The sequence below is a fragment of the Chiloscyllium plagiosum genome, chromosome 2 (assembly GCF_004010195.1).
Source record: "Chiloscyllium plagiosum isolate BGI_BamShark_2017 chromosome 2, ASM401019v2, whole genome shotgun sequence".
In the NCBI taxonomy this organism is placed as follows: Eukaryota; Metazoa; Chordata; class Chondrichthyes; order Orectolobiformes; family Hemiscylliidae; genus Chiloscyllium; species Chiloscyllium plagiosum.
In genome coordinates this window covers 131,994,447-132,019,940 of record NC_057711.1, presented here as the reverse complement: position 1 = coordinate 132,019,940, position 25,494 = coordinate 131,994,447, and the positions used below count along the sequence as shown (strand labels likewise).

Genomic DNA, 25,494 nt, shown 5'->3' with positions numbered 1-25,494 from the left:
GTTGCACTTAGCTCTTTAGCCAAAATGGGGAAATATTCAAGAAAATCAGCTAATTGATTAAACTAATTGACTAAGGAAAAGTTGAAGTAAATTTTCCTCACAAAAACAAAATACTACAGATGCTGTATTTTTCCCCTGGATCCCCTCACGTGAAGTTGCTGCTCAACTTTTGCATATTCATGTTGTGCAGAAATGGTTAAGGATTTAGAATAAAATACAAAAAAAAAACACAAATAGAAATTACTGGAAAAATTCAGCAGGTCTGACAGCAGCTGTGAAGAGAAAGCAGAGCTAACATTTCACATTCATTGACCCTTATTCAGAACTCAGTTTTTCCAGCAACTTCCGCTTGTATTTCAGATTTCCAGCATTCGCAGTTCCTTAGATTTTTAAATATATATATTAAAGTGGCTGTTGCACAAGCATTGGACTTGCAAAGACTGGTGTTCAGAACTATGAAAATTTTAGATTCTCAAGCATATCATACTTTGTAAATTCTCTTGTTCACCACATATTTAATAAATCCATGAAATATCACTTAAATGAGCAAGAAGCTTATTGATCAAAGTGTGAACAGTACATCTGAAATCATAAGCAAAAATCAAACAAACATATTTTAGGATGTACAAAGTTAAAAATCACACAACCCCAGGTTATAGTCCAACAGGTTTACTTGGAAGCACTGGCTTTCGGAGCACTGTTCCTTCATCAGGTGGTTGTGGAGAATATGTTAGGATAGAACAGTGTGATTCCATCTATAGAAAGTGGCAGGAGAGGGTAACAATAAATAAGGCAGATAAGGGATTGGATTGTAGCAAGTTTGGAAGTGCTCACATGCTTGGATGAAAGCAGGGGTTATTCAGATAAGAAACAGACTGACTAGGGTAACCGAGGGTTCAGGATATCAGGGCCCAATAAGAAAGTGGAGTGGGAGAGGAGGATCTAGCTGTCACAGTGCATGCAGATACCAACATTGGCAGGGCTCGGAAAGAGTTTCTGTTTGATCAATAGGAAGATCTCGACACTAAATTGAAAAGCAAAATTTAGAGCTAAGAATCTCTGGATAACTACCAAAGCTGTGCGCCTACTGCCAGTGAACACAGATTAGTAAAACAAATATGGTTAAACAGGAGTGGTGTGGGAAAAGTGGATTCTGGTTCACTATGACCCAAACTTTTGAAAATGAGACTGCAGCATTGGCACAGTCTACACCTGATCTGTTCTGGGCAGTGTTCCGGCAAAGCATATGATGAGGAAACTGCAGATGGCTCTAAACAATGGGAGTGACAGATCAAGCTTGGGCAGATGTAACAAATCAAGGGCATGTCAGGAAGGGACAGAGTATTTCAATCCAAGAGTACACCAACATCTTAAAAAGGGAAGGAGTCATTAAACAGGGAACCATACACCAGTTAGCTTAACACATGCAAGAGTCTATAATAAAGAATACAATAGAGCATTTAGAAACGTATGATTAAGCAGTGTCAGAATGGCTTCATGAAGGAGAAATCATTCCTGAAAAATTGATTAGAATTCTTTGAGGTGGTAACAAGCAGGACAAAGGGGAAGCAGCAGATAAAATATATTCAGATTTTCATAAGATATTTGATAATGTACCTAATAAGATAAAAGCCTGTGATTGGAAGTAGCATATTAGCATGGATAGAGGATTGGCTAACTAATAGCAGACAGACAGGTGGGATAAAGCTGGCTTTTTCAAGATGGTGACCTGTAATTGCAAAGTGTCACACAGATCAATGCTGGTGCTACAATTATTTACAATATATACTCATGACTTGGATGAACAAAGTGAATGAAGGTATATGGAGGTGTACTGAACCTTGGAGTTGAAAAGCTAGCAAGGACTGACAAAGTACAGAGAGTCTGGTTCAAAGTAAGAATGTAACACTTGGTTGAAACAAACAGCTGTATCTGAGTTGCTGTGAAACAAAAATAAATTCAAATTCGGCCAGTTTAAATTATGCCCCAAGATAGCAAAATCTAATCAAATTTGAATTTAGTACTTTGATAATATGAAAACCAATAAAACGATCCCATGTTTTGGGGTAAAAAAAAAGATATTTTGGACAGTTAGGGGGAGAACTGCCAAGGACATCCACAAATATAGACTGCTAATTGAAGAGCTCTCTGAAAGGTACCTGTCTATAAGAAGTTTACGCAGCAGAACATCGAAACTGACCGAGAGACAATCCACAGAGGAAAATCTACAAAGCAGAATCGACAAAGCTAACTGGTTTTTGAAACGTGATTTTTTTCGTAAACCTTAATTAGGATTTTTGAAAAATCGAACTAGTATTGTAGAGTGGGAAGTAAAAGATAGGTTTAAGAGTAAATAATTGTTGGCTTTAATATTGTCTGTTAGTGTTAAAGAATAAAATTGTTAATTTTTACTTTATATAGTGACCCCGGGATAGTTTTTTGCCTCTCGAATTTGAACAGATTACAGCGTGAGGTGAACTTTTTCTGTGTAGCTGGTCTAAGTTAGCAGAGCGGTTTACCCCGTGTCGTAATAGTACTACGCCAAGTTTGCAAATGACACTGAATATATGGAAAATCAAGTGCTGAGGAAGGAGACAGCATACAGATGGATATTGCAACACTAAATGAATGGGCAAAAACTTGGCAGATAGAATGTAATGCAACAGGATGTGAGGTCATGCATTTTGGCTGGAAAAATAGAAGAGCTGAATATTATTTAAAAAAAGAAAGACTGTAGAAAGCTATAGACTACAAGGGATTTGGGAGCCCTCATGCATAAATCACAAAAAAAACTAACATACATGTTCAGCAAGTAATAGGAAAGACAAATTGAATATTCACTTTTTTTTGCCCCAAAAGGAATGCAGTAGAAAAAGAGTGAGGTCTTAATAAAACTATATAAGGCAGACAGATGGAATACTGTGAAGAGTTTTGGTTCCCTTAGCTAACGAAAAGTATATTAGTGTTACAGGTAGTCCAGGGAAGGTTCACCGTAGCAGAGCACAATGTTGAGTCAAATCAGCATAAAAATAAAATCTGATGATTGGTCAGTTTAAAAGAAAAAAAAAGGAAAATTTAACTGTCTATAAATGTTTAGCAGGAGAAGTTGATACAGGAAGTATAAGGGTGTAGTAGAAGAATTATAGTAAAATAAATAAGCTGAAAATACCAATGAAGGGATAGCAGAACTGTAATGTGAATATTACACTTGAAACTCTTAACATTGGAAGCAGACCAACTACAGTAAACAGAACAGACATACAGATAAATACCCTAAAACATAAATGGACATTTTCATTAGAACATCTATATATGCTAGGAAGCAACGCAATCCAGTGAAGGGTTGTAGTAATAGATGGGGGGGGGGGAACTCCTCTGCAACATATAGGGAAGAGTAACCCTGTTAATACTGGAGAGTCAAAAGGATCATTTAACCTCAGGATGAATGGACTGTACTGGCTGGTGGGGTGGAATGGGATGCTGTCTCAAACACAAAGAATGCCATTGTTCAGCAATGCACACTGTCAAGACTCGAGGTCAAAAGAACATAGCATTAAGAAATGTGCACTGGGGTAGGAGTGTTTGGCTTTATAATTCACTAACCAGAGACACATCTGGGAGGATGGAAAACCTGTAATCATTGCAGTTATCCAGAATTAATGGTATAGTGGACGGTGAAGACAATTATCTAAGATTGCAGAGATCTTGTTAAATTGGGTCACTTGGCAGGGGAGTGGCAGATAAAGTTTAATTTGTATTAGTAAAAGGTATTGCACTTTGGCAATGCAAACAAGGCCAGGACTTATACAATTAATGGTACAGTCCTGGGTAGTGTTGTAGAACAGTGACACCTAGGGGCTCAGGTACATAATTCTTTTAAATTTGCGTCACAAGTAGATGGGGTGGTTAAGAAGGCATTTAGCACGCTTGCTTTCATTGCTCAAATCATTGAGTATAGGAGTTGGGACGTCATGTTGAGGTCGCTCAGGACAATGGTTAGGCCTTTTCTGAAGTACTGCGTGCTGTTCTACTTGTTATGGGAAGGATATTATTAAACTGGAGAGGGTTCATAAAACATTTACCAGGATGTTTCCAGGAACGGAGGGTTTGAGATATTAAAAGAAAAGACTGGAAAGGCTGGGACTTTTTTTTTTACTGGAGTGTAAGAAGTTAAGAGTTGACCTTATTGGAATTTATAAAATTATGTGGGGAATAGATAAAGTAAATGACAAAAGTCTTTTCCCTAGGATGGGGAGTTCAAAGCTAGGAGGCATATTTCTAAGGTGAGAGGTGAAAGATTTTAAAAAGGCATGAGGTACAATGTTTTTATTTACAGAGAGAGTGGTTTGTGTGTGAATGAACTGCCAGACAAAATGGTGAATGCAGTTTATTTATAACATTTAAACAACTTATGGGATAAATTCATAAATAGGAAAGGTTTGGAGCCAAAAGCAGATAGGTGGGACTAGTTTAGTTTGGGAATATGATTGGCATAGATTGGTTGGATTGAAGGGTCTATTTCCACGCTGTATGACTCTATCCTATAACCTTACAATGTTTGAGAAGTCTATGAAATGAATATGACTGCAAGATGTATAAATATGTGACTCTAATACAATTAGTGTGTACACAGGTCGAATAAATCTACTGCCTGGTTTGAAACAGCAACCTCTCCAGCTTACAGCGTCATCTCAGAACACATCAGGAAATAATCTTCTTTATGATACATCTCACCTTAATTTTTTTGAAATCTACAGGTTTTCGGATTAGCTCGTAGTATTCAGGCAACTCCTTCCGTGAAGGTAACTGGATAAAAACCTCACTTAGCTGTCGGCTCAAGCTAGTTTCAGGGCAAAAGGAAATGAAGCTAGATCAGTTCCACAAACTCACATCATCAATATATTTACAACAATTTACACGTAAGAAATTCAAATTCCAGCTGCGCCTATATCTGCCATTCACTTATTTCAACTAGGAATACATTACTGCATTCCATATCATTGTTAGAGCGGTCTCATTTTGCTTATCATTAACTGCAATGTTTATTTCTGCTCAATCCACAGCTCTGTGTCACAAGAAAATGGCACACATACTCAGCAGGTCAGGCAGGACCAGAAGTGGGGGTGGGGGGGAAGAAACAAAATTAACATTTTCAACTCAATGGCCTTTCGTCATATCAGATAGTGTCTAAGTTATGGAGTGTTGCTATAATTTTGTTTTAATTTCAGAATTATAGCATGCACAATATTTCATTTGTCTTGTTATTACTCTATTGCTGTAGGCATCGCAATGTTGCCTATAGGCTACAAACATGCATCATAACTCTTTTGCACAATTTGTTCATTTAATCAGATTGTAGCTGTGTGGTTGGAGTCAAAAATTCTTATCACTAACAACAGATGCATTATATGGAACTGCAGTTTGAAGCACGAACAGTCTGTCATTTACTTGTGGATCACTAATATTGCAAACACCCACAAAAATCTAACCTTGGTAGATAATTAATTTCATATTAAGAGATATGGTGAGATACAGGCTGAAATCCTACAAAGTTGTACATATACACCAGTGCGCTCTCAAGCTTTCAGAAACAGGCTGAAAGAAAATTGCAGACATTTGTTTCCAAATATCAGTATGTTGCATCAATTTCAGTGCAGACATTTGAAAGGCAAATTGGTTTTAAGTGATTTATTTACATTTTGATGCGGAAGCAGAGAAAGTTGATATAGTAATGCGATTGCTAAGGTGTACAAGGACTACTAAAAGATATTTGGTAAAAGTGCCGTCTACCAGGTAAAATCCATAGGATAAACTACCAGCACAGAGATGAAGAGTGACAGGAAAATGTAGAAGTAAGTGGTGCTTTTTGGACTTGAAGGTATTAAGTTCAGTTGCCCATGCATCAGTGCTGTTCCACTGACTTTTAGTGACATATATTAATAATCAAGATGTGGATAACAAGGAAACAATTCCAGAATTTTCAGGTGATACAAAATCTAATATTGTGAACTGTGAACAGACTACTGGTGCTGATAGACTTCAAGAGGGTATAGACAGATCGGTGGAGCAAGAGACTTGCTTTCCTTGTTACCATTGTTAAAAAAAAATTCATATGACCATAGGGAAGAGTCAGGATAGTGGAATTTGCAGAGTTGTTCTTGTGGAGGGCCAGAACAGGATAACAGCCTAATTTATTGCTGCAACATTATAATCTCTGAGAACTGAAGGCTGCTGTCTTGAGAACTGGCCTCCAAGGAGAGCTGCAACTAAGATTAATTTTGATGAAACTGTTGTGTATTTATCACATACTTTGCTCATCACTCTAAAGGTTTCTGATGCTATTTAAATTTCATTTAATGTTTTCACCAATACAAGTCTGACAATGGAAACCCAATGGTTTAAATACCAATTTCAGCTAAAATTTGGATTTTACGGGCAATTGAAACATCTGTTGAAACCAAGCATCCCAGAATAGGTTTGTAAAGGTGGAACTTATTTTACCTGTCTCTGTAGTTAATAACTGTGTCAATGATAGCATTCATCTGTTTAGTGATCCTTGGTGGATTTGGAGACAGCTTTTCAGCTGGAGGTCTGCCTCTCTTTTTCTTCTTCTTTCCATCTTCTTTTGATGGATCTTTATCTACATTTCTTCTGCGCTTTCTAGCTTTCTTTTGACGTATTTCCTCTTCCATTTCTTCTAAATTACCATCTTCAATTGCCTAAAAATGTTACAAGTTTACTTTCCTGTTCAAAATTCTGGATTGAAGTCTTTATTGAAAAGGTTGAGAGTACAGTTGATAGTTGACCCTTTAATACTTGGGCCTTGAAACTATACTTTGTGGAGATCTCATTTCTAAAATTACTGTACCGTTCTGCCTCAGCAATACAGTCCATTCATTCCCTCTTACTGTTGCAACCATGAGTTTCAACAGAGGAGAAATAGCAAGAGGAAATGCCAAGGTTACAAGTCTCCAAATTATATTCTGCCCTCTATTCTGTTCTTCTTCACAAAAATGAACTATCAAAATGTTACCTCACAATGGATTTTGAATCCCTGGTTATCTCAGTTCACAAAGAGTTAACTTATTTCTATCAGCCCCGTAATTAATAATCAGCCGAAAGTCCTAAACCTTTACGATGCAAGATTGCATGTCAATGGTACAATCTTTCTATCATTCCAGAGTTCAGGCCTTCAGTTTTAAAGCAAGCTTGTGGAAAATCTTAAGAGTTCATTCAATGCTTGGGATTTCTAAAACAACACGGTTCACAATCCAAGCTCAAAGATACCATCCAATTTGTTTATTTCACAATAGGGAGCAATTTGTCATAAATTATCTAGACTCTATACTTGCCAAATTCTGAAACAGTAAATTTAAAATTCCTCCCAGGAAGATGGTCTCTTCACTGCCTAACATCCACATCAAACAATTTGTCCTATTATTCAAAAAAAAACTGTACCTGGTTTTCTTTTGACATTTGGAAAGGGTAGGCAGGTTCAACCTCACAGTTACAACTTGTCTTTAGTGTTGTAAAACAAATCAAAGCCACCACAAAGGACTGGTATCAAACAAAATTAAAAAGTAAGCCACACAAGGAGGTAGCGTTGGTCAGAATTGACCTTTAAGGAATATCTTCAAAAGGAGAGACAGGCAGACAGAATGAGGTGTTAGGGATCGAATTTCAGAGCTTAGGGTGTCAGCACCTAAATGCTGCCAAATGGTGCAGCAATTAACATCACAGAGGCACAAGAGACCAGGGATTGAAGGAATGTAGATAGGAGAGTTGTGACAGGTATCCGGAGACCTGACACTGCAAGAATTTAAAAACAACATGGAAATGGCTTTTAAATTAAGGCTTTTCTTTTTAAAAAAAGTATCTAAAGTAGGAACAGTGAGCAGAGCGATAACAGGTGAATAATATTAGCACATTCAGATACATGTAGAACTTTGGATGAGCATAACTAAAATGTAGGTTGGAGGACTGATGACTAGGCACAAGTGGGTTGGCAGAGTTGAGCCCAGGGGTAACAAAGGCATAGATGAGGGTTTCAGCAATAGGTGAGTCTCAAGTAAGTGTGGAGTTGGGCAATTTTACATTATTGAAGTAGAAATAGGCACAGATATCCTGTTGTAGCTCATCTCAGGATCATCCCCATTGGCAAAGTTGTGAATTTGACAGCTGCCAGAAAAAGGGATGGCGTCAGTGGTGAGGGACCAGGGTTGATGATGGGGACAAAAGGTTTGCCAATACTTAGCTCGAGGAAATCTCTGTTCATCCAGTTTTCAGAGAGGTGACACATTAGAAACAATGAAGTTGTCAAGAGAGAAGTCAGAAATTGAGCAGATATCATTAAGTGTTTGGAAGCTGATGCAGTGTTTTAGCAGAATGCCACTGCTGGATGGCATATAGTTGTGAAATAAGAAAGTGCTAAGGATAGATCCTTAGGGAAACAAGTTGTAATTGTGAGAGGGCAGGAAGAGAAATCATTGCAGATGATTTGCTGGTTATAACAAGAACGAACTAGACAAATATAGACCCAAGCTGTTGGATTACAGAGCAGGGGTATTAGAGGATATTAGCATGACTAGCTGTGTCAAAGGCTGCAGGAATGATTCCTGAAGAGCGAGAAAGAATAGTTTATGGTTTTACTGGATGCTATTTTTAACTTTCATTAGGGTCATTACTTGTACTATGATGGGGTGAAAATCTGATTCAATGTGGAATTCTGGGAAGAAAGGCAAGGCTTTTGGATGCAAAAGCACGTTCAAGGAGTTGAGAGCAAAGGGCAGATCAGAAAGACAGTAAAGACAAACCTGAAGCCCTTAACTCCTTAGCTATTCGCCTCTATTCATGTATTACAGTCTGCCTTCAACGGTAACATCTTTTTAAATTTTAATCTTTCTCTTTTTCCATCGTCACATGAAGAAAATGTAACACAAAATCTTGACCTAATGACAAGTAATTAGGTGATTTCCCAGTGTATTTGAATAAGTTAGATTTTATTGCAAATATATCCAAATATGCCAGCTTCTTTTGAATTTAACCATGGAAATGTGAAAACATACCTATGAAGCAGGAAGAGATTTTTTAGGACGAAAACAATTTTGCAGAACAAGCTATCATTTCTCTTCAATTTATTCAAATGAGGAAAGGCAAATCAGTTTCCTTATCAATGCAGCTGTTTGTTATGAGTATGCTTTTTAACAAAAATTATTTGAACCATGTACAAGTGATCACAGGAAGATGAGCAGTAATTCTAGAAACATCGTTAAATGTAACACCTACTCTTAGCCACTGCTTTTCTGTAAGAGCATCACTGTAGTCCACATCCCTGCGCATGCGTGAACCACGGCCAAACATCTTCTCTTCCTCCTCTTCACAAGTCAAACGCTCAACCTCTGCATCATCTTTCACAATCCATGATGGGAGGTCATCTTCCTCCATCAGTCGTGGTTTACGTTTTGGATTCCGTGCATCTTCTCTTCGCCGCTCCAGGTCCATGCGCTAAAAGTGGGAGTAGGAAGGGGAATAGGATTTAATAAAATCAAGTGTACCCACTGTCTTTGCAATTTGACAACACTTCCACCACCCTCAAAGTGACCGGGGCAAACTATAATTACAATATTTTTGTGGCATAGTCATTGGTGAACCAACTACCTCGCTCCTCCTTCAAGAATGCTAAAAATGTCAAAAACTGAGAGAAAAGGCCAAAACATTTGCCATGAGCTTCATGCAAAAGTGCAAAATGCTCTATGTCCATCTCCTTCAGAAGTCACAGCATCACAGATGCCAGTTTTCAGACAATTCAATTCATTTCATATGATAACAATGAAAATGACTGAAGTCAGTAGACACTGCAAAGCGATAACATTCCAACATTATAGACTTATGCTTCAGAATCTGTCACGCCCTGAGCCAAACTATTCCAGTACAGTTACGACGCTGGCATCTACTAGGCAATTTGAAAATTGCTCAAATATGTCCTGTACACAAAAAGGTAGGTCAAATGCAACCTGGCCAATTACCACCTTATCAGTCTACTCTCAATTGTCAATAAAATGATGAGAGGGGATGATCGACAGTGCTGCTCAGTGATGCCCAGTTTGGATTGTGCCAGGGCCACTCAGTTCCTGACGTGATTATAGCTTTGTTGTGGTTCTGTTCGCCGAGCTGGAAACTTTTGTTCCAAACGTTTCGTCCCCTGTCTAGGTGACTGAGGATGTCACCTCGACAGGGGATGAAACGTTTGCAACAAAAATTTCCAGCTCGGCGAGCAGAACCACAACAACGAGCACCTGAACTACAAATCTTCACCCAAATTATAGCTTTAGTTCAAACATAAACAAAAGAGCTGAAGTGCAGAGGTGAGGAGAGAGTAACAGCCCTTGACATAAAGACTGCATTTGACTGGGTGTAGCATCAAGGAGCCCAAGCAAAACTGAAGTTAACAGGAATTGAGGAGAAAAATTACCCACTGGTAGCAGTCACACCAGGTACATGGGAAAATGGTTGCAGTTATTGGGAGTCAGTCATCTCAGCTCCAGGACATCTCTGCAGGAGTTCCTCAGGGTAGTGCCCTAGGCCCAGCCATCTTCAGCTGCTTCATCAATGACATTCCCTTCATCATAAGGTCAGAAGTGAGGATGCACACTGATTATTGCACACCATTCAGCACTGTCCATGGTTCCTCAGATACTGAAGCAATCCATGTGACAATAAATCAAATCAAATAAAATCAAACCAAACGCAGCAAGACCAGGACAATGACAAATACCAAGTAACATCCACACCACACAAGTACCTGGCAATGACTATTTTCAACAAGAAAGAATCCATCCATTGTCCTTCGACATCCAATGCCATTATGATTACTGAATCTCCCACTATCATCATCCTGGAAGCTTACCATTGACCAGACTAAATTATCCATATAAACATTGTGGCATCTGGAGCAGGTCAGAGGCAAGGAATCCTGCAGAAAGTACCTCACCTCCCGACTCCCCTCACTATCTTCAAGACGCAAGTCAGCAATGTAAAGGAATACTCCCCACTTGCCTGGATGAGTACAGCTCCAACCACACAAGAAGCTAACACCACCTAAGACAAAGTAGTCACTTAACTGGCACCACATCCACAAATATTTACTTCCTCCACGAACAGCATGGTAGGAGCAAAGAATACATTGACAAGAAATTTACTAATGCTCTAGACAGAACTCATGTCCACTCATGAGGAAAGAGGAAGCAGGGACATGAGAAACCATTGCCTATAAATTCCCCTCCTCTTCTTCCACAGGTGTATGGTTTACACTGATCAGTTGTAATCTATGAGCAGTGAGACCACTTCTGCCAATCAGCAATATCAAAAAGCAGCTAAACCCCCAGAGGACCAAAAACACAAGTTGCTGGAAAAGCTCAGCAGATCTGGCAGAACCTGTGAAGAGAAATCAAAGTTACGTTTCGGGGCCCAGTGACGCCTCCTCAAAACTGATGGTAGCTAGGAAAATATCAGATTATATGCAGAAGACGGGATGGGAAAGAAAAAAAAAAGAGGATGAGGTGGCTGAGTGATAGTTGGGGATAGAGCCCAGTGAGAGAGAAGAACAGTTGGACAGAAAGGAATGGATAACTGGGACAGTGAATAGCCATTAATGGTGACTGATCCTTAACAGGATCACATCGCCTGGATTACTGGCTGACTTAATGCGGAAATATTTTGGTTTTTTTTGCTAAAATTGATCAATCAGGTCCCAGTAACCCAAGTGATCAAGTTTTTTTCCTTAGAAATACAGGAAACCAAGCACCACCTCACAACAAAAATGACGCATGGGCCAGCACACCAGTTAGTCTACCATTACTTAAACTTCACTGAGAATGGAAACTGACTGAAGGGTCTCACTATTGATATTTCACACCTGATGAATGTAGATCAGACACAGTAAAGAACATCAGTAAGATATGCTGATACCCAACCTTTTAAACTCAAGGTGTTTAGTCCAATTATAGAAACACATTAGCAGTCATGCAAGTCATTTAATTCCAGACCCCTGCCACACCTTTCTGTTACTCATTCTCACACAACATTACGCAGCAACAGAGATAATGGAGGACTGGTGAATCATTGTACTATACCTTGTCCATAATGCCAGCAGAAATTTCCAGTATACAGTTAAACCACAAACTGTGAAATCACAGATGGTAGCAATGCCTATAGTTTAAGCAGCAGGCATTTTAAACCCAGATACCAATGGATTTGGAAATAAACAAATATTCATTCAGCCTGGCTCAAAATTGCATTCTCCCAATGAGAGCTTCTAAAATTGAATGTCTTCCAGGCCTCTATGCAAACTGCAGCTTTAAAAAGCTATTTTTTGCTCCCAAACACATGGTTGGCAACAATGCCATTTGTATTTGATTACAGAAGTTGTTAAAATCACAAGAGTTAATCCTTTATTTTCCATTCCATGTGGAAACACTACATCTGTGCTCTCGCTTTCAATAGCATTAGGAATATTAGCATCTTCTGACCTTGAAAATATAGAAGACTGCCAGAGACTCTTATATGGATCAATAAATAATCCATAATTACTTCAGTGAAATCTCAATACTCATGCAGCATTAAGTGACTAAGCAAATGAAAGATACCCTTTCCTCTCATACACTACGATAGCACAATTATAAACCAAAATCTGAACTTTTGACAATAACTTAATTTTGTGCAATTACCATAAACAGTTCAAACTCCTCTTCATGACGAGCAATCATTTGATTCAGGGTCTCATCATCTGGAACTTCATCTTCTTCCTGCAAGTCAAGGAGTTGAGATGGCAATGAAATATTTTCTTAGCAATTTTAAGGCAAAATAACTAGTTTCATTCTATTTAATGAAACAAAACTTCTGGTCGATGGAAACAGCACCTCTCTATAATTTTATTTGTAAACTGGTTTTCTAATTGTATTTTTTTTTAAAAAGTACAATTAGCTTAAGAGGCTAGGGCCACTCCACACTAATGAGTCCAGAAACAGGGACAGGGAACACAAAACTGGAATGCTGCTGTTATCTTAAATCTCAGAATCTCCAATAAGCATTATGTGTAGCACAGCGAATTAGATATCAAAATGCAAACACATTTGAACTCCATGATTTATGAAAGGTTAAGTGATGTCTTTCAAATATAATATGATATATGAATCAATAGCAGCAACAAGCTGAATATTTAGTTACTTCAGATAGATAACAATGCTTTAATTAAAAAAAAATTCAATTTCAGTACACCGACAGGATTTTCTTGAGATGTACAATACATGACAGTACATAACACTAAGTCTCTTTTGGATGACTAACTGCAGTTGTATTTGAGACTTTTTGGAATATTGTTATCTGTAGTTACGCTGCTAAGGCTTTCCAGGTTAGATGTCACATGCTTAATCAAACCAGCAACTGCCATGTCGATCTGTCGCTAGCAATAAGCCAAGTCAGGGAATTAGTTTCTGGAAAATTTCTCAATTCTGTTTTGGTGAATGCATTACTGGGTTTTCAGAAATTTCCCATAACCTTTCAACACACACAAACGAATTGGTGGGGATGGATGCATTGCCAGGCTACAGCAGGAAGCCCAGAAAATTTCTCACATGGATACAGAGCAAGCACTATAGGTAGGTCAAAATGACAGTGTGCTTGGGCAAATTTAAAAATAAAACAGTACATTTGACAAGAAAACTGAATTGCTGGACACATCCAGAAAATAGCAAGATCGTGCCTTCTCCTCCATAGCTTCTCCACTATTAAGCCAAAACTTCAGGATTTACCGTTTGCTCAGAAGGGAGTGGACATGCCTTTTAGTCTACTATAGGTTCATATTTTACTTTGGATATGTGTTACTCAAACCTCATAAGAGGCTATTTAACTAAGCACCATGAAATTGTGAACTTGTTTGACCTTATAGGAGGAGAGGAATACTTTTATTGCTGAGAAAAACTGTAATCAACTAAATGCATTTAAGTATACAACCACCTTGAGTCAAAATAATTTTAGCACTTTTCCCTTTTCTTTTGAAATTTGTCAAGTGTGAAAAGACCAAAATCATTTCAGAGATTCAGCTAAGAGGTTAAAGATTTCAAAATTAATTATGTAGAAATAGCAAAACATGGAAGTAGAACTAAAATTCAACAAAGAAGGGAAATTCCTGGAGCCAACACAATTTTTCCAAGAGTATTCAACAAATATTTGTATTCAGTTGGCTCAAAACTTTGAGAGTACTTGTACATGCAACTCATTGAAACTGTCCTGAATTTCACAAATATTTCCAAGCCAATGCATCAATGAAAGCAACACTTCTGGGTGTTGCAATCAATGAAATTCAGAGTTATCAAGTTATTCAAAAGGAAATATAAAACAAAAGAAGTATGCTTTCATATTCTCCAGAAGTAGATTGTATCCCTCGTCTTTAGGATTATCAGAATCAACTCAAGATTGAAGTAACAACTGTATCTCAATTCCCTACTGAACTCTAGCTTCATGCGTCCAGCGCGTGATTCAATAAACCTTCATCAGAAACCAGTGTTGATGTCAGATATGAACATATAGACAAACTTTTGCAGCACAATTAACAAAATTCATGTCTACAAGTCCACAACGGACTCATAGTCTCGGCGAAGACACTCAGACACAAAGTAGAGAACACAATAAATAATCCACATTATTAATAAAAGAAATTTTTTTTTTGTACAGAAATCACTAGCATACAACTAGATTATCTTTTCAGCTAAATTTACATTTCTGACAATCAGACGTATTCATTTAAATCTAAACAATGAGAAGGACAACAGTCCAAACATCAGTTTCTGGCACTTCAATCAGTCGTTATTTTTAAAGAATGTATCCCAATGACAGATTTTCACACAAGACAATTCTGTCTCATTTATATCACTACCACCACATAATGCAGAGGTTTATCTTTGACGCTTCTTTAAAGAAAAAAAGTGATGTGATTACATTCAAATTTGTTATGCAGCCCTTGTCCATGATATATCTCAAAAATACTGATAGTGGCTCAAAACTATGTGGTGTCATATAGATCAGGAAGACAGTTTTAATCCTGGAGGTCGAAAATGATGCTGGGGGTAAGGGCTTCACCCTGGGCTGAGCCAAGCCAAGGTTCCCACTCTGGATTGCTATCCTGCTGGAAAGCATGATGGCTGATTGGAGGTGAAATGGAATGGCATGGAGGAGAAAAACACATAATTGTGCTCAGACAACTCTTGCCTCCACATTCAAATAGCCTGTTGACTGTGTCCAGATTCACATTGGAAAAGTGGCCACTTCAGGGCTTCTCGTGCAGATGGAACTATATGCAAGCAAGTCAGCATATTCAGAGAGAACAGGTGACAGCACTGGCGAATTTTACAACAAAAGCTTCTGATTATTATTTTAGATCAATGGCAGGAGAAAATAAAAAAAAATGGAGGAAATGAAGCACATATCAAATCACACAAACATGCAAACACATAGTAATTAGGGCATCCTGTGGAATATAACAATTGCTATGTGTCAGAGGCTTTTAGACTTATTTGTCCAGTTCATTAGTTACAGTGGCACCTCATTAGTGTGAGTGACCTACAGAAATATCTCAAGTATAGATATTCTGGACTATTAAGATTCTTTTAAATTTGTGCAGATCCTATTAGATTGAGCCAATTTCTTTGATCATAATTTGTAATCATTGCTAAAGCAAATTTTGTAAACTATATCTGCCAAGTTTGGACTTAATTCTAGTTCTATATTGCAACAAAAAGGCAAATTGCATGATTCAAATGATAACATGCTTGCATGTTTTTTTTGTTTTAGTTTAAACAATCTTGAAATTACATCTAGGACAGCCTAAATATTCTGTGGAAATTTGGAAACCAGACACCACAAAATGTCAGTGTAATTAAATTACTTTTGTTTTATTTTAATTACACTGACCTTTTAATTTTCTCTCATTACAATTTAATTTTATCATCACTGCAGATTTTTCACGTTGCATCTCTGCTTGTGACTTTTCACTTTAGCTCCATTTCTCACTTTCCCAATTTCTACAATCCATTCTTCTTTCCTCACCATTGATCATTGGTTGGTAAAATATTATTTTGCGATTAGACATTATTCTGTCCCTCCCCCTAAAAAATTACTTTTTCCCTACAAACCCCTCAGCTTATAACTGCAGATATATGAACTTAATTGTTGACCAATCGCATTGCCAAATATCATTATATATGGTTCAAGCTTTTCAAAAAGCTTTGATATACAAATGTAACAAAAGACAAAACTAACAAGGATTGTATAGTAAACATATTATCTGGTTAACAGAACTATAGAATTAAGGTATTGTGTATTTTGTGCATAGCCATCCATTAAGAGTTCAGAGTTTTTCAGCATGTTTAGTTAGATCTTTGACTATTTATCAGTTTTGGTTATACGACTGGATTGACAAAATGTAATCTTACTGAAAAACTCCAACTCTGCTATTATGCTATTAAAACTAAATCAGCTGATTAAGTACAAAACACAGCGTATAAATAAAACACTGTTTATAGCATATACTCATTTCAAATTATTGAGCACAGCTATAGATCAAAAGCCGGCCAGTGATGTTATCCTACCCAGGTAGTACTGCAGGAAGGAGAAGCATTGGTGTCCCCCTGGTGGTGAAAGAATGCAATGTTACAAGATTGATTTCTCCAACAATACAGCAGAAGATGCTTCAGAACACTTGAGGACTGCACATGACAGTAAAATGAAATTTGTCAACTTATGGGGAAAACAGTTGGTTACGACTGGTCTGCTGAATTCAGACAACCTAATACTTTGGACAATGGGAATGGTCACTCCTAAAATATTATTTTATAGAAAATGAGCCATGTTAACTACCAGATTAATTTTGATTCTTTGCCCTTCAAGGAAAATTTTTAACCAAACTGCCACTCATTTCAATGAAAAATGTTCTGATATATGCAAAGAGAATTATAGTCTCAGAGTAATTTCTGTGCATATTTGCAGCTGTAAAATAAAGAGAACACCGGCTCCCTTGAAAAGATACTCTAAATATAATACTTTTAAAAAGGAAATCAACTAAAAACTTAAGTCGACATTAGATACTATCTGAAACAAAAAGAAATATTAATTTCACCTGCTACAAGCAGGAGATTTATGCTTGTTGTAAATATCTATAGATAATGTAAATTCATTGCATTATAGATGACTTACTCACAAAAGAAATCCTAAAAGAAATTGTTTTTCTAGAATGCTAAGACCAAATGTTCAAAGTAATTTTTTATTACCAGAAAGAATCTTGAAACACTCTAATGCAGCACATTCCTAATGGTCTCCATCCTTTCACAATAACCTCAACAATACAACTGAAGGGGAAAATACATTTATTTTATGTGTCAGGGGATGCTACACAAAAACAAAAGCACATTTTAAAAATTTTATTTAAACCATATCTACTTGTTTTCGTTCTTCAGTATTGGCAGTACAATAAAGCTGACCATCTGTTGTTGGATTTGCAGCTGATGTGAGCGCAAATTCACTGAAGTGAAAACTTATTGTAGAAAACAAAATTGAAAATTATTACATAGAGAGGCAACACCAATGAAAGAGATGTAGAAATACAGAACTCAAACACTACCTGTTGTTGCTATGAAGAGTTACTGCAAGATTTGAAGAAACTGTTTCTCTGTCATTGTAAAGTACTTGAAATTAGCAACCAGAAACTAAAAGCTTCGACCACTATTTAAACACTGCACAGAAGTATTGATTACTAATCATAATATCAAACTTCACATTAACTAACTGGATGGAAATTAAATAATCCACATTTCTGCCAACAATTTAATATATATCTCAGATCCATGATAAAGGCACATTCTGCAAACTTGCAACATGTTTGGAAGTTTCTTAACAATATCTGTGGCTTTGACAGGCAAACAGATTGGCACTGAAAGACCATTATTCAATATTGATGGCAACAAAACAAATCAAAGCTTTTATGGCTCAATCACAGAACAAGTTGGTCTATTATATGCCATAATATAAAAAGTCTTGCAATCATATTGGTAGCCTGGGAATATTTACTTGACACATTCACTATTATTAAACAGGACAGAACTGCAAGAGTCAAATGGATATTAAAATGAGGTCTTTTGCATTTTTAACAATATATTACTTAGAAACACACAAGGTCTCATGCCTCACATTTGTTAGTGAATGTGAACACTCTTGGGCTTTATTCAACAAAACCTATCCTTCAGAGATTTTCAGATCTTTAACTTCCAGAGACCCTTCTCTCATATCATAGACTAGTGAGGATTCCTCTAGCTATCGGAGTGAGAATGGTTGAATGTACTGCAGAGATTAATATTGTTATATCTAGGTCAGTGGATGTGTGCACACAGATGAACAATGTCTGCTTTTTAAATTCTACTGCATATACTTTAAGTAAGGATACACTTTTAGAATGAAGATCAGCTAATTTATGTAAACAAACATTCAGGTATCAGCTTAGATACAATGTGCACCAATAACAGAACACATTGTCAAAAGACACATGCAAAAACACTAGCTTACATTTTTCAATATTTTAATTTTCCCCAAGATAATCAGATTCTTTTGATAGACAACTTTAATCAAAATCAAAAGAAAAAAAGCCTCTCCTCACCAAGAATGAGGCACTTGTGCAAGTACAATTAACACAAATTGTGTTAACAGCATCCTACAAAAAGCAAAAAGCATCTAATCCAAAGGCATGGATAGATCTTTAGGTAAAGAATACTTAATTATATTATAAAAGTGGGTTACCCATTCTCCCGTATGATTATCAAGTGCTTAGTTTACTTGATTTGCTGGGTTAAACCAAAATTAAAGCCAGCTTTACAACAGCAACACAATAAAATGCTTGTCATCACAGGGATTGTGTGCATTCTGTTATCAATGTTCTATTGCTCAGAATTGTCAGAAATCAGAGTAACAGAATGAAGGCTTCATAGAGCTAGAGGAACATACCATACTAATAAGGGTAAATCATGCAACATTTCAATAAATAAAGCTAAATGTCAGAAGAGTGATTAGATAAGACTCTTCCAAACTTGGTTATAGTAGCAATTGGATATTTTAAATAATTATGATAGTATTTCCTAGTTTGAGATACTGTCGCAGCTTTTCATATTTAGATACCAATAACGGCTTTAATTTAATGCTAACAATTTAAACATTCTTTGCATACATTATGGTATTTAACATCTAATATTTCTCATTCTTTTTATAAATATTAATTCTTATGCCCTTGAGTGACTTTTTGTGAAAGCAGATTAAGCATTTCATGGTGCAAATCTCTGCAGATACAGAGGCCTTGCAACAAAAAATTCTCAGACTTAATCATTGTAAAGCATAATACATACCTCATTCTGTTCCTCATGCTCCAGCAAAGCCTGCAGGAAAGCTCGACGCTCATGACTTGAAGATTTTTGATCAAACATACCAGCCTGGATAACTTTCTGGTCCACATTAAGCTTGTATTTGGCAGCAGCAAGAATTTTCTCCTCCACACTGTTGACTGTGCAGAGGCGCAAGACACGGACTTCATTCTGCTGTCCAATACGGTGAGCCCTATCTTGGGCTTGCAAATCCTTGCAGGGAGAGGAGATGGAGAAACAAATGGAGAAATGAAAAGAAAGAAGTTTCAGCAAATTTTGAATCCAACAGTATTAAATCAGAGAATCCAAAATTATCCTGCAGCTTACTTATCATCGATAAGCTACTCTCAAGTTTTTAGCTGTCTCTTCCTTTGGGGATAACCCACCACAAAATGTAAGAAGGTGACGATTTATGATTTTGATGCGGCTCAAAGAGGTGGCCAAGAGACAGAAGAAGCTGTGCTATGGAATAGAGAGGATCAATGAAACAGACTGTCAAATCAGGCTTCCACAGGAATAACTAAGTAGCTTAGGATTCAACTGGTTCAAGAACACGCAACTGAAGAATGCAAATTACTGAAGAACTCAAACTTACAAAGTGTCATAGAAACAAAGAAAATAGGAGGAGTAGGCCAATTGGCCCTTCTACTCTGCTCTGCCATTCAATACGATCATTTCTGATCATCCAACTCAAGACTCTCATTCCCCGCTTTCTCCACAGATCCTTTGATCTCTCTTAACTCTAAAAGAGAAATCTAACTGCTTCTTGAAAACATTCAATGTGTTGGCTTAAACCACTTTCTATGGCAGAGAACACCACAAGCTCACCACTCTCTGGAAGAAATTTCTCCTCACCTCAGTACTAAATGGTCTACCTCATATCCTTAGACCATGACCCCTGATTCTGGATTCCCTGAAAAATAGAGAGTATCCTTTCTGCCTCTAACCAGTTGGGTCCAGTCAATATTTCATAGGTTTCTATGAGATCTCCTGTCATTCTTCTAAGCACAAGTGAATATAAACCAAATCACTCCAGATCCTCTTCACAGATCAGTTATGCCATCACTGGTAAACCTTTGTTGCACTCTCTCCATAGCCAGAACATGCTTCCTCAGATAAGGAGACCAAAACTGCACATAGTTTGTCATTAAATTACAGGATTCAATTTGAAGACGCTGCAATGTTCGTGTACACATTGCAGCAAAGAATGGGATCTCTCACCCAATGCTTTAATGCAGTAAAATAAAACATTAAACAATGTAAATCCCAAGTGGGCATCCTGTTTACCAATACCAATATCACCAGTGAGCCATAAAGGGAAGTCAAGATGGATAACTATTAGGTTGCTAAAGAGGTAGTTTCAAGGAGTATTTTAAAAAATGAGAGAGGTCAAAAGATTAGATTAGATTACTTACACAGTGTAGAAACAGGCCCTTCGGCCCAACAAGTCCACACCGACCCTCCATAGAGCAACCCATTCAGACCCATTCCCCTACATCTACCACTACGGGCAATTTACCACGGCCAATTCACCTAACCTGCACATTTTTGGACTGTGGGAGGAAATCGGAGCACCCGAAGGAAACTCCACACAGACAGTTGCCTGAGGCGGGAATTGAACCCAGGTCTCTGGCACTCTGAGGCAGCAGTGCTAACCACTGTGCCACCATGCTGCCCACTATGAGAGAGAAGCAACTGGTGGTGATTTAACCTGAGGGCCACCAGACCTCACACATGGGAAGAATCCTTCACAGTCGCCTCAAACCAGTGATGGGCATTGAACTCACATTGTTGGCATCACACTGCCCTGTAAACCAACAACCCAGCCAACTGAGCTAAACTGAGCTGGAGAGGTTTAGAGGAGCATGATAAGGGTATCAGCAGCAGATGAAGTTTAGCCTCAAGCAAATTTCCATGGTATTATGAATAATGCAATTAACTCTCCTACAATTCATGTTATAGTTGGAAAGCATAAACATCAAAGTAGAAACATTAATCCCCATAGCATTAGACAATTTTAAAAAAATTGGGCAAACACATTAACATGAAGCATTAATAAACATAATTAACTTCAATTAATCTCACTTTTGTAATACATGGGAAGTCAAAAGAACATGGTTCTCTTATTAAACTAAAGTGTCAAACCTGATGTGGATTCCAGTCACTGTCAAAGATGATAACAGTATCAGCAGCTTGAAGATTCAAGCCCAGGCCACCGGCTCGGGTGCTGAGCAAAAATATGAAGTACTTAGAGTTTTCTTCATTAAACATTTTCAACAAAGCACCACGATCCTCTGCCTTAGTTGTTCCTGTGTGTACAGGTTACAGATAGAGATTTAGCATGAAGACAAAACAACTCAGGAATTTACTGAACTAAAACAAAGACCTGAAGATGCTGTTGAGAGCCAGCGTGCACCCGAGAGAGAGCATTAGACAAAGTGATGGTTGATACGATCCCCCTTATCAGCTTTTCTTCTTTCTGAGCTTACTATCAAATATCTCTTTGTCTCCAAAGCTGTCTTTCCAACCCCATCGGGTGTTATTAGCATAACTCCTTTTCTTAGCTACTACCAGCTCTGAAGAAAGGTCACTAGACTTGAAACTTAACTTGGCTGTCTGCTCACAGATGCTGCAAAACCTGCTGTTTCTCTCTAGTCATTTCTGTTTTCGTTTCAGGAATTTATCACAAAAGAAAAGCCAATTCTTAGGAAATTCACAGCTGTAAAAACAATTTGCTTCGAGTTAATAAATGACAATAAACCCAAACTAAGATAATTACCACCATCACAATTTCATTTGTGGTTTTTGCATCATGTCTCTCTCACTTCAAAGTAAACCCTTTCTTTTGCTTAGTGAGTACAAATTGCTTCACTAGGAAAACAAACTCAATAGACGATAACGATCACATTCGCTGTCAAATTCATTTTTATACAAATTATACATCCACACCACTTCCTCAAAAAAATTACTTCCTTTATTTTTCAAATTCAGCGCATTTTGTGTAGAGCAATTCCTTGTGGATTAAAAACTCCAAATAATCTGTACCAAAGAAAGATTTGTTCCACCTTTTGAACTGAAATTAATCAAATATCACAGTGCCTTAAATGTCAATGATAAGGCAATTCTTACTTTACTAAATTATATTCTGGTTGTACAAAAATCTCTATTATAATGTTTTTGGCATGGGTCAAATTGTTAGCTTTGATGTCTGATCAGTCTAAGTCTATATAAATATTTCAATGACTTTAATCATAATATCAAGGATCTAAGGGTGAAATTACGATTGTAGCCATGATCCTACATGACTTTTAACCTACCATCAAGTCGCAAATACGGAAAACTTCGGAGTGCAAAATAGTCTTCCATAATGGTCATCAGTGATGTCATCTGGCAGAACAGTAGCACTCTGTGATTAGAAACTCGCAGTTTTGGCAAAATACGGTCCAATAATTCAAATTTTCCTGAAGCTCTATATAGGTCTGGACTAAATCAAAACAACAGAGACATCAGCATATTAAATTGCTGCATGCTTAGGCAAGTGGTATTACTTTGAATAGTCAGTCATCTGTCTGACATTTAACCTAAATAAACATCCTGTTAAGCAAACAGAGGAGTATCGAAGTTGATTAATGGCACAAAGTAAGGAAATGAAATAAGTTTGATTGCTCCAGCAAACCTAAAGCCATTTCTCTCTTCAAATATTCAACATTCTATGAACATGCTTCAAGAAAAGAATAGCAACTGTGTTATCTCAGATATTTTACTTACACTGTAAATGACACGGCATGACCTGCACAGTTACAAATATTTGGAACTTGAAACCAGTCTTCCCTAATTATTACATGATGCAGCAACAGACAAAAGCAGTAACCCTTGCTCCAAACACCACCCAAAAGACAGTTTCATTCCTGCATCTCAGAAAAGATCACAGGATTTGATCTCCATCCAGACAATAAAATAGTAGAGTTTAAAAAATTTGAAAAAAGCATATGTCTGTAAATCTTAACATGTTAAGATATTGTTTCCTTTTAAGCATTCTTTTATCTTTTCCCCACATCCCATAGGGAAAAAATAAATCAATGGGAACACAGAGAAAGTGTGGAGCCTTTTTGTCTTTCTCCATTAAACGACATGATAGGCCTAATGTTAACAATATGGAGAGTGGAGAAAAGACATCCCCCACACAGTTTTGTAGTAAACTAAAAAAGGTAGATTTGCACATATGGTATTAATGAAACAAAACAGCTTCATCTGTAATACACAAAAACATACGCTGGCTTGAATTAGCTCTCAAAATTTGGTGTTACATTATAGTTTTGTTTTACCACTTACCCAGTAATGAGTCCTCCATTATAACCCAAATGTTCAGCAAAGGATTCCTACAACAGCAAAGCAAAAATGGTCACTGCAGTATGTTAATTATTAGGGACTGAGTCACATTTATTTTAGAAACAAATAATAGTATTTGTTTTTGTAATATTAAAAAGAAGCACTTTGAAAGGAATGAAAAACATTTGTGTGCAGTTTCATCTGCTCTAATAATTGTGATACTATTAGTTAGAACGGGCAAAGTAAATGACTGTGTCACTGGTCTGTTTGATCAAAACCTAACTAAAGTAGTTTCAAAAGCACTTCATTACAATATAACAAAATATTTAACATCTAAAATTATACATTAACAAAAAGCTCCCTCACTGCACTTTTTAAAGGCAATTACAGCAAAGCCAAGTTAATGCTTTATTTACATAAATAAAGCAAGCACAGGTTTGATAAAATGCATTTTCTAACATATACAATTCCACAAGTGGATGGCCTCAGTTTGATTTATGTGCAAAATTAGACAGCAATTGTCTGGACACTGTGGGGGAGGGGAAAATGAATCTTCACTTTCCCTGCACCTCCCACATTCTCTCTCATAATCCAACATGTACCTCCCTTATTAATCAAAGGATTACAAGGGAGCATACCAAAGCCAAGGTAACACGGATATTATAAATTCAAATGCACTGATTACTTAATCCATGACAAGAAGAGACATGTACAAAGTCTGTGAAACAAATTAAAAACAGCTGGTCCAAATATAATGCATGATATTTTCAAGCCCTGCTCACTATACAATGTAGATTTGTTTAGGGCATTGGGAAAAGTCACTGATAGAGGATTTTGTTGGTCTTAATTTATTTGTATTTAAAATTATTATTTTGTATTAAGGTTATTTTCAGAACTGAGTATAGAACAACTGAAAATGTGTAGCATTAATCAAAACTAATAATTTATCACAGTAAAGGTTTACAAAGATACATTGTCATGAATAGTTCTGAGTAACTAAGGAGAAATTATTTCAATTGTAGAAAGATTACTGGCAAGAGGACAAATTGAAGGTGACTGACAGAAGACTCAGGCAACTTGAGAAAACTATATATTGTTGCGAGTTGTTGTAGTCTGCAATGGACACTCTGAGACGATGATGGAAGCAGGTTAAACAAGTACATTAAAAGAAGAGAATGAATAAATATTTGAAGGGAAAGAACACAAGATTATGTGAAAGAGCAGGAGCCTGGACTAACTGAAAATCTCTACAAAAAAAAAAGAAATGAGGCTGAATAACAAAGCAAAGAAGGATCCCATTGAATGATCTTATGTGACCTTTCAATCTATTAGTTATTGAAGCTTACATTATATTTGCCATATCTGTAATTTATTCTGGATTCAAGAAAAATGTTTAAATGCAAATTACTGCAAGTTTCAATTGTGCTTTATCAAAAATGAGTAACAGTGTGCAGATATTCTTGGTTAAATAGCATTGGGAACTTACCTCTATGTGCTGAAACATGAAGGGGTGATTGCATATTTTTCTCAGCTGCATTATGGTATTCATGAGAGTCTTAGCACCACCTTTACCCTGAAAGAAAACAATTTTTTGTAAAAGATAAACAGAACACAAGTAGAGAATCCTACAGTATGGGAGCAGGTCATTTTGCCCATTGAGTATTAACCACTAAGCCACCATACTGCCCAAACCAATAAATCTGGACTACTC

The 25,494-nt window shown here is 37.0% G+C and overlaps 1 protein-coding gene across 5 annotated transcripts in view; it reads right to left on the bottom strand.

The window, feature by feature from the left end:
- smarca2 (SWI/SNF related, matrix associated, actin dependent regulator of chromatin, subfamily a, member 2) overlaps positions 1 to 25,494 on the bottom strand; it is a 134,296-nt gene that overhangs the window by 24,534 nt on the left and 84,268 nt on the right. For 3 of the 5 annotated variants that reach the window (XM_043718451.1, XM_043718430.1, XM_043718440.1), the window contains exons 22-31: positions 25,270 to 25,356; positions 23,787 to 23,833; positions 22,772 to 22,938; positions 21,600 to 21,763; positions 19,440 to 19,667; positions 16,644 to 16,682; positions 12,726 to 12,803; positions 9,286 to 9,504; positions 6,502 to 6,719; positions 4,735 to 4,840 (exon numbers count right to left, since the gene is read on the bottom strand). In XM_043718451.1, coding sequence (XP_043574386.1) covers positions 4,735 to 4,840; positions 6,502 to 6,719; positions 9,286 to 9,504; positions 12,726 to 12,803; positions 16,644 to 16,682; positions 19,440 to 19,667; positions 21,600 to 21,763; positions 22,772 to 22,938; positions 23,787 to 23,833; positions 25,270 to 25,356 — 1,353 coding nt within the window. The remainder of the gene's footprint in view (positions 1 to 4,734; positions 4,841 to 6,501; positions 6,720 to 9,285; positions 9,505 to 12,725; positions 12,804 to 16,643; positions 16,683 to 19,439; positions 19,668 to 21,599; positions 21,764 to 22,771; positions 22,939 to 23,786; positions 23,834 to 25,269; positions 25,357 to 25,494) is intronic. The other 2 variants (XM_043718468.1, XM_043718458.1) reach the window with 1 other exon arrangement.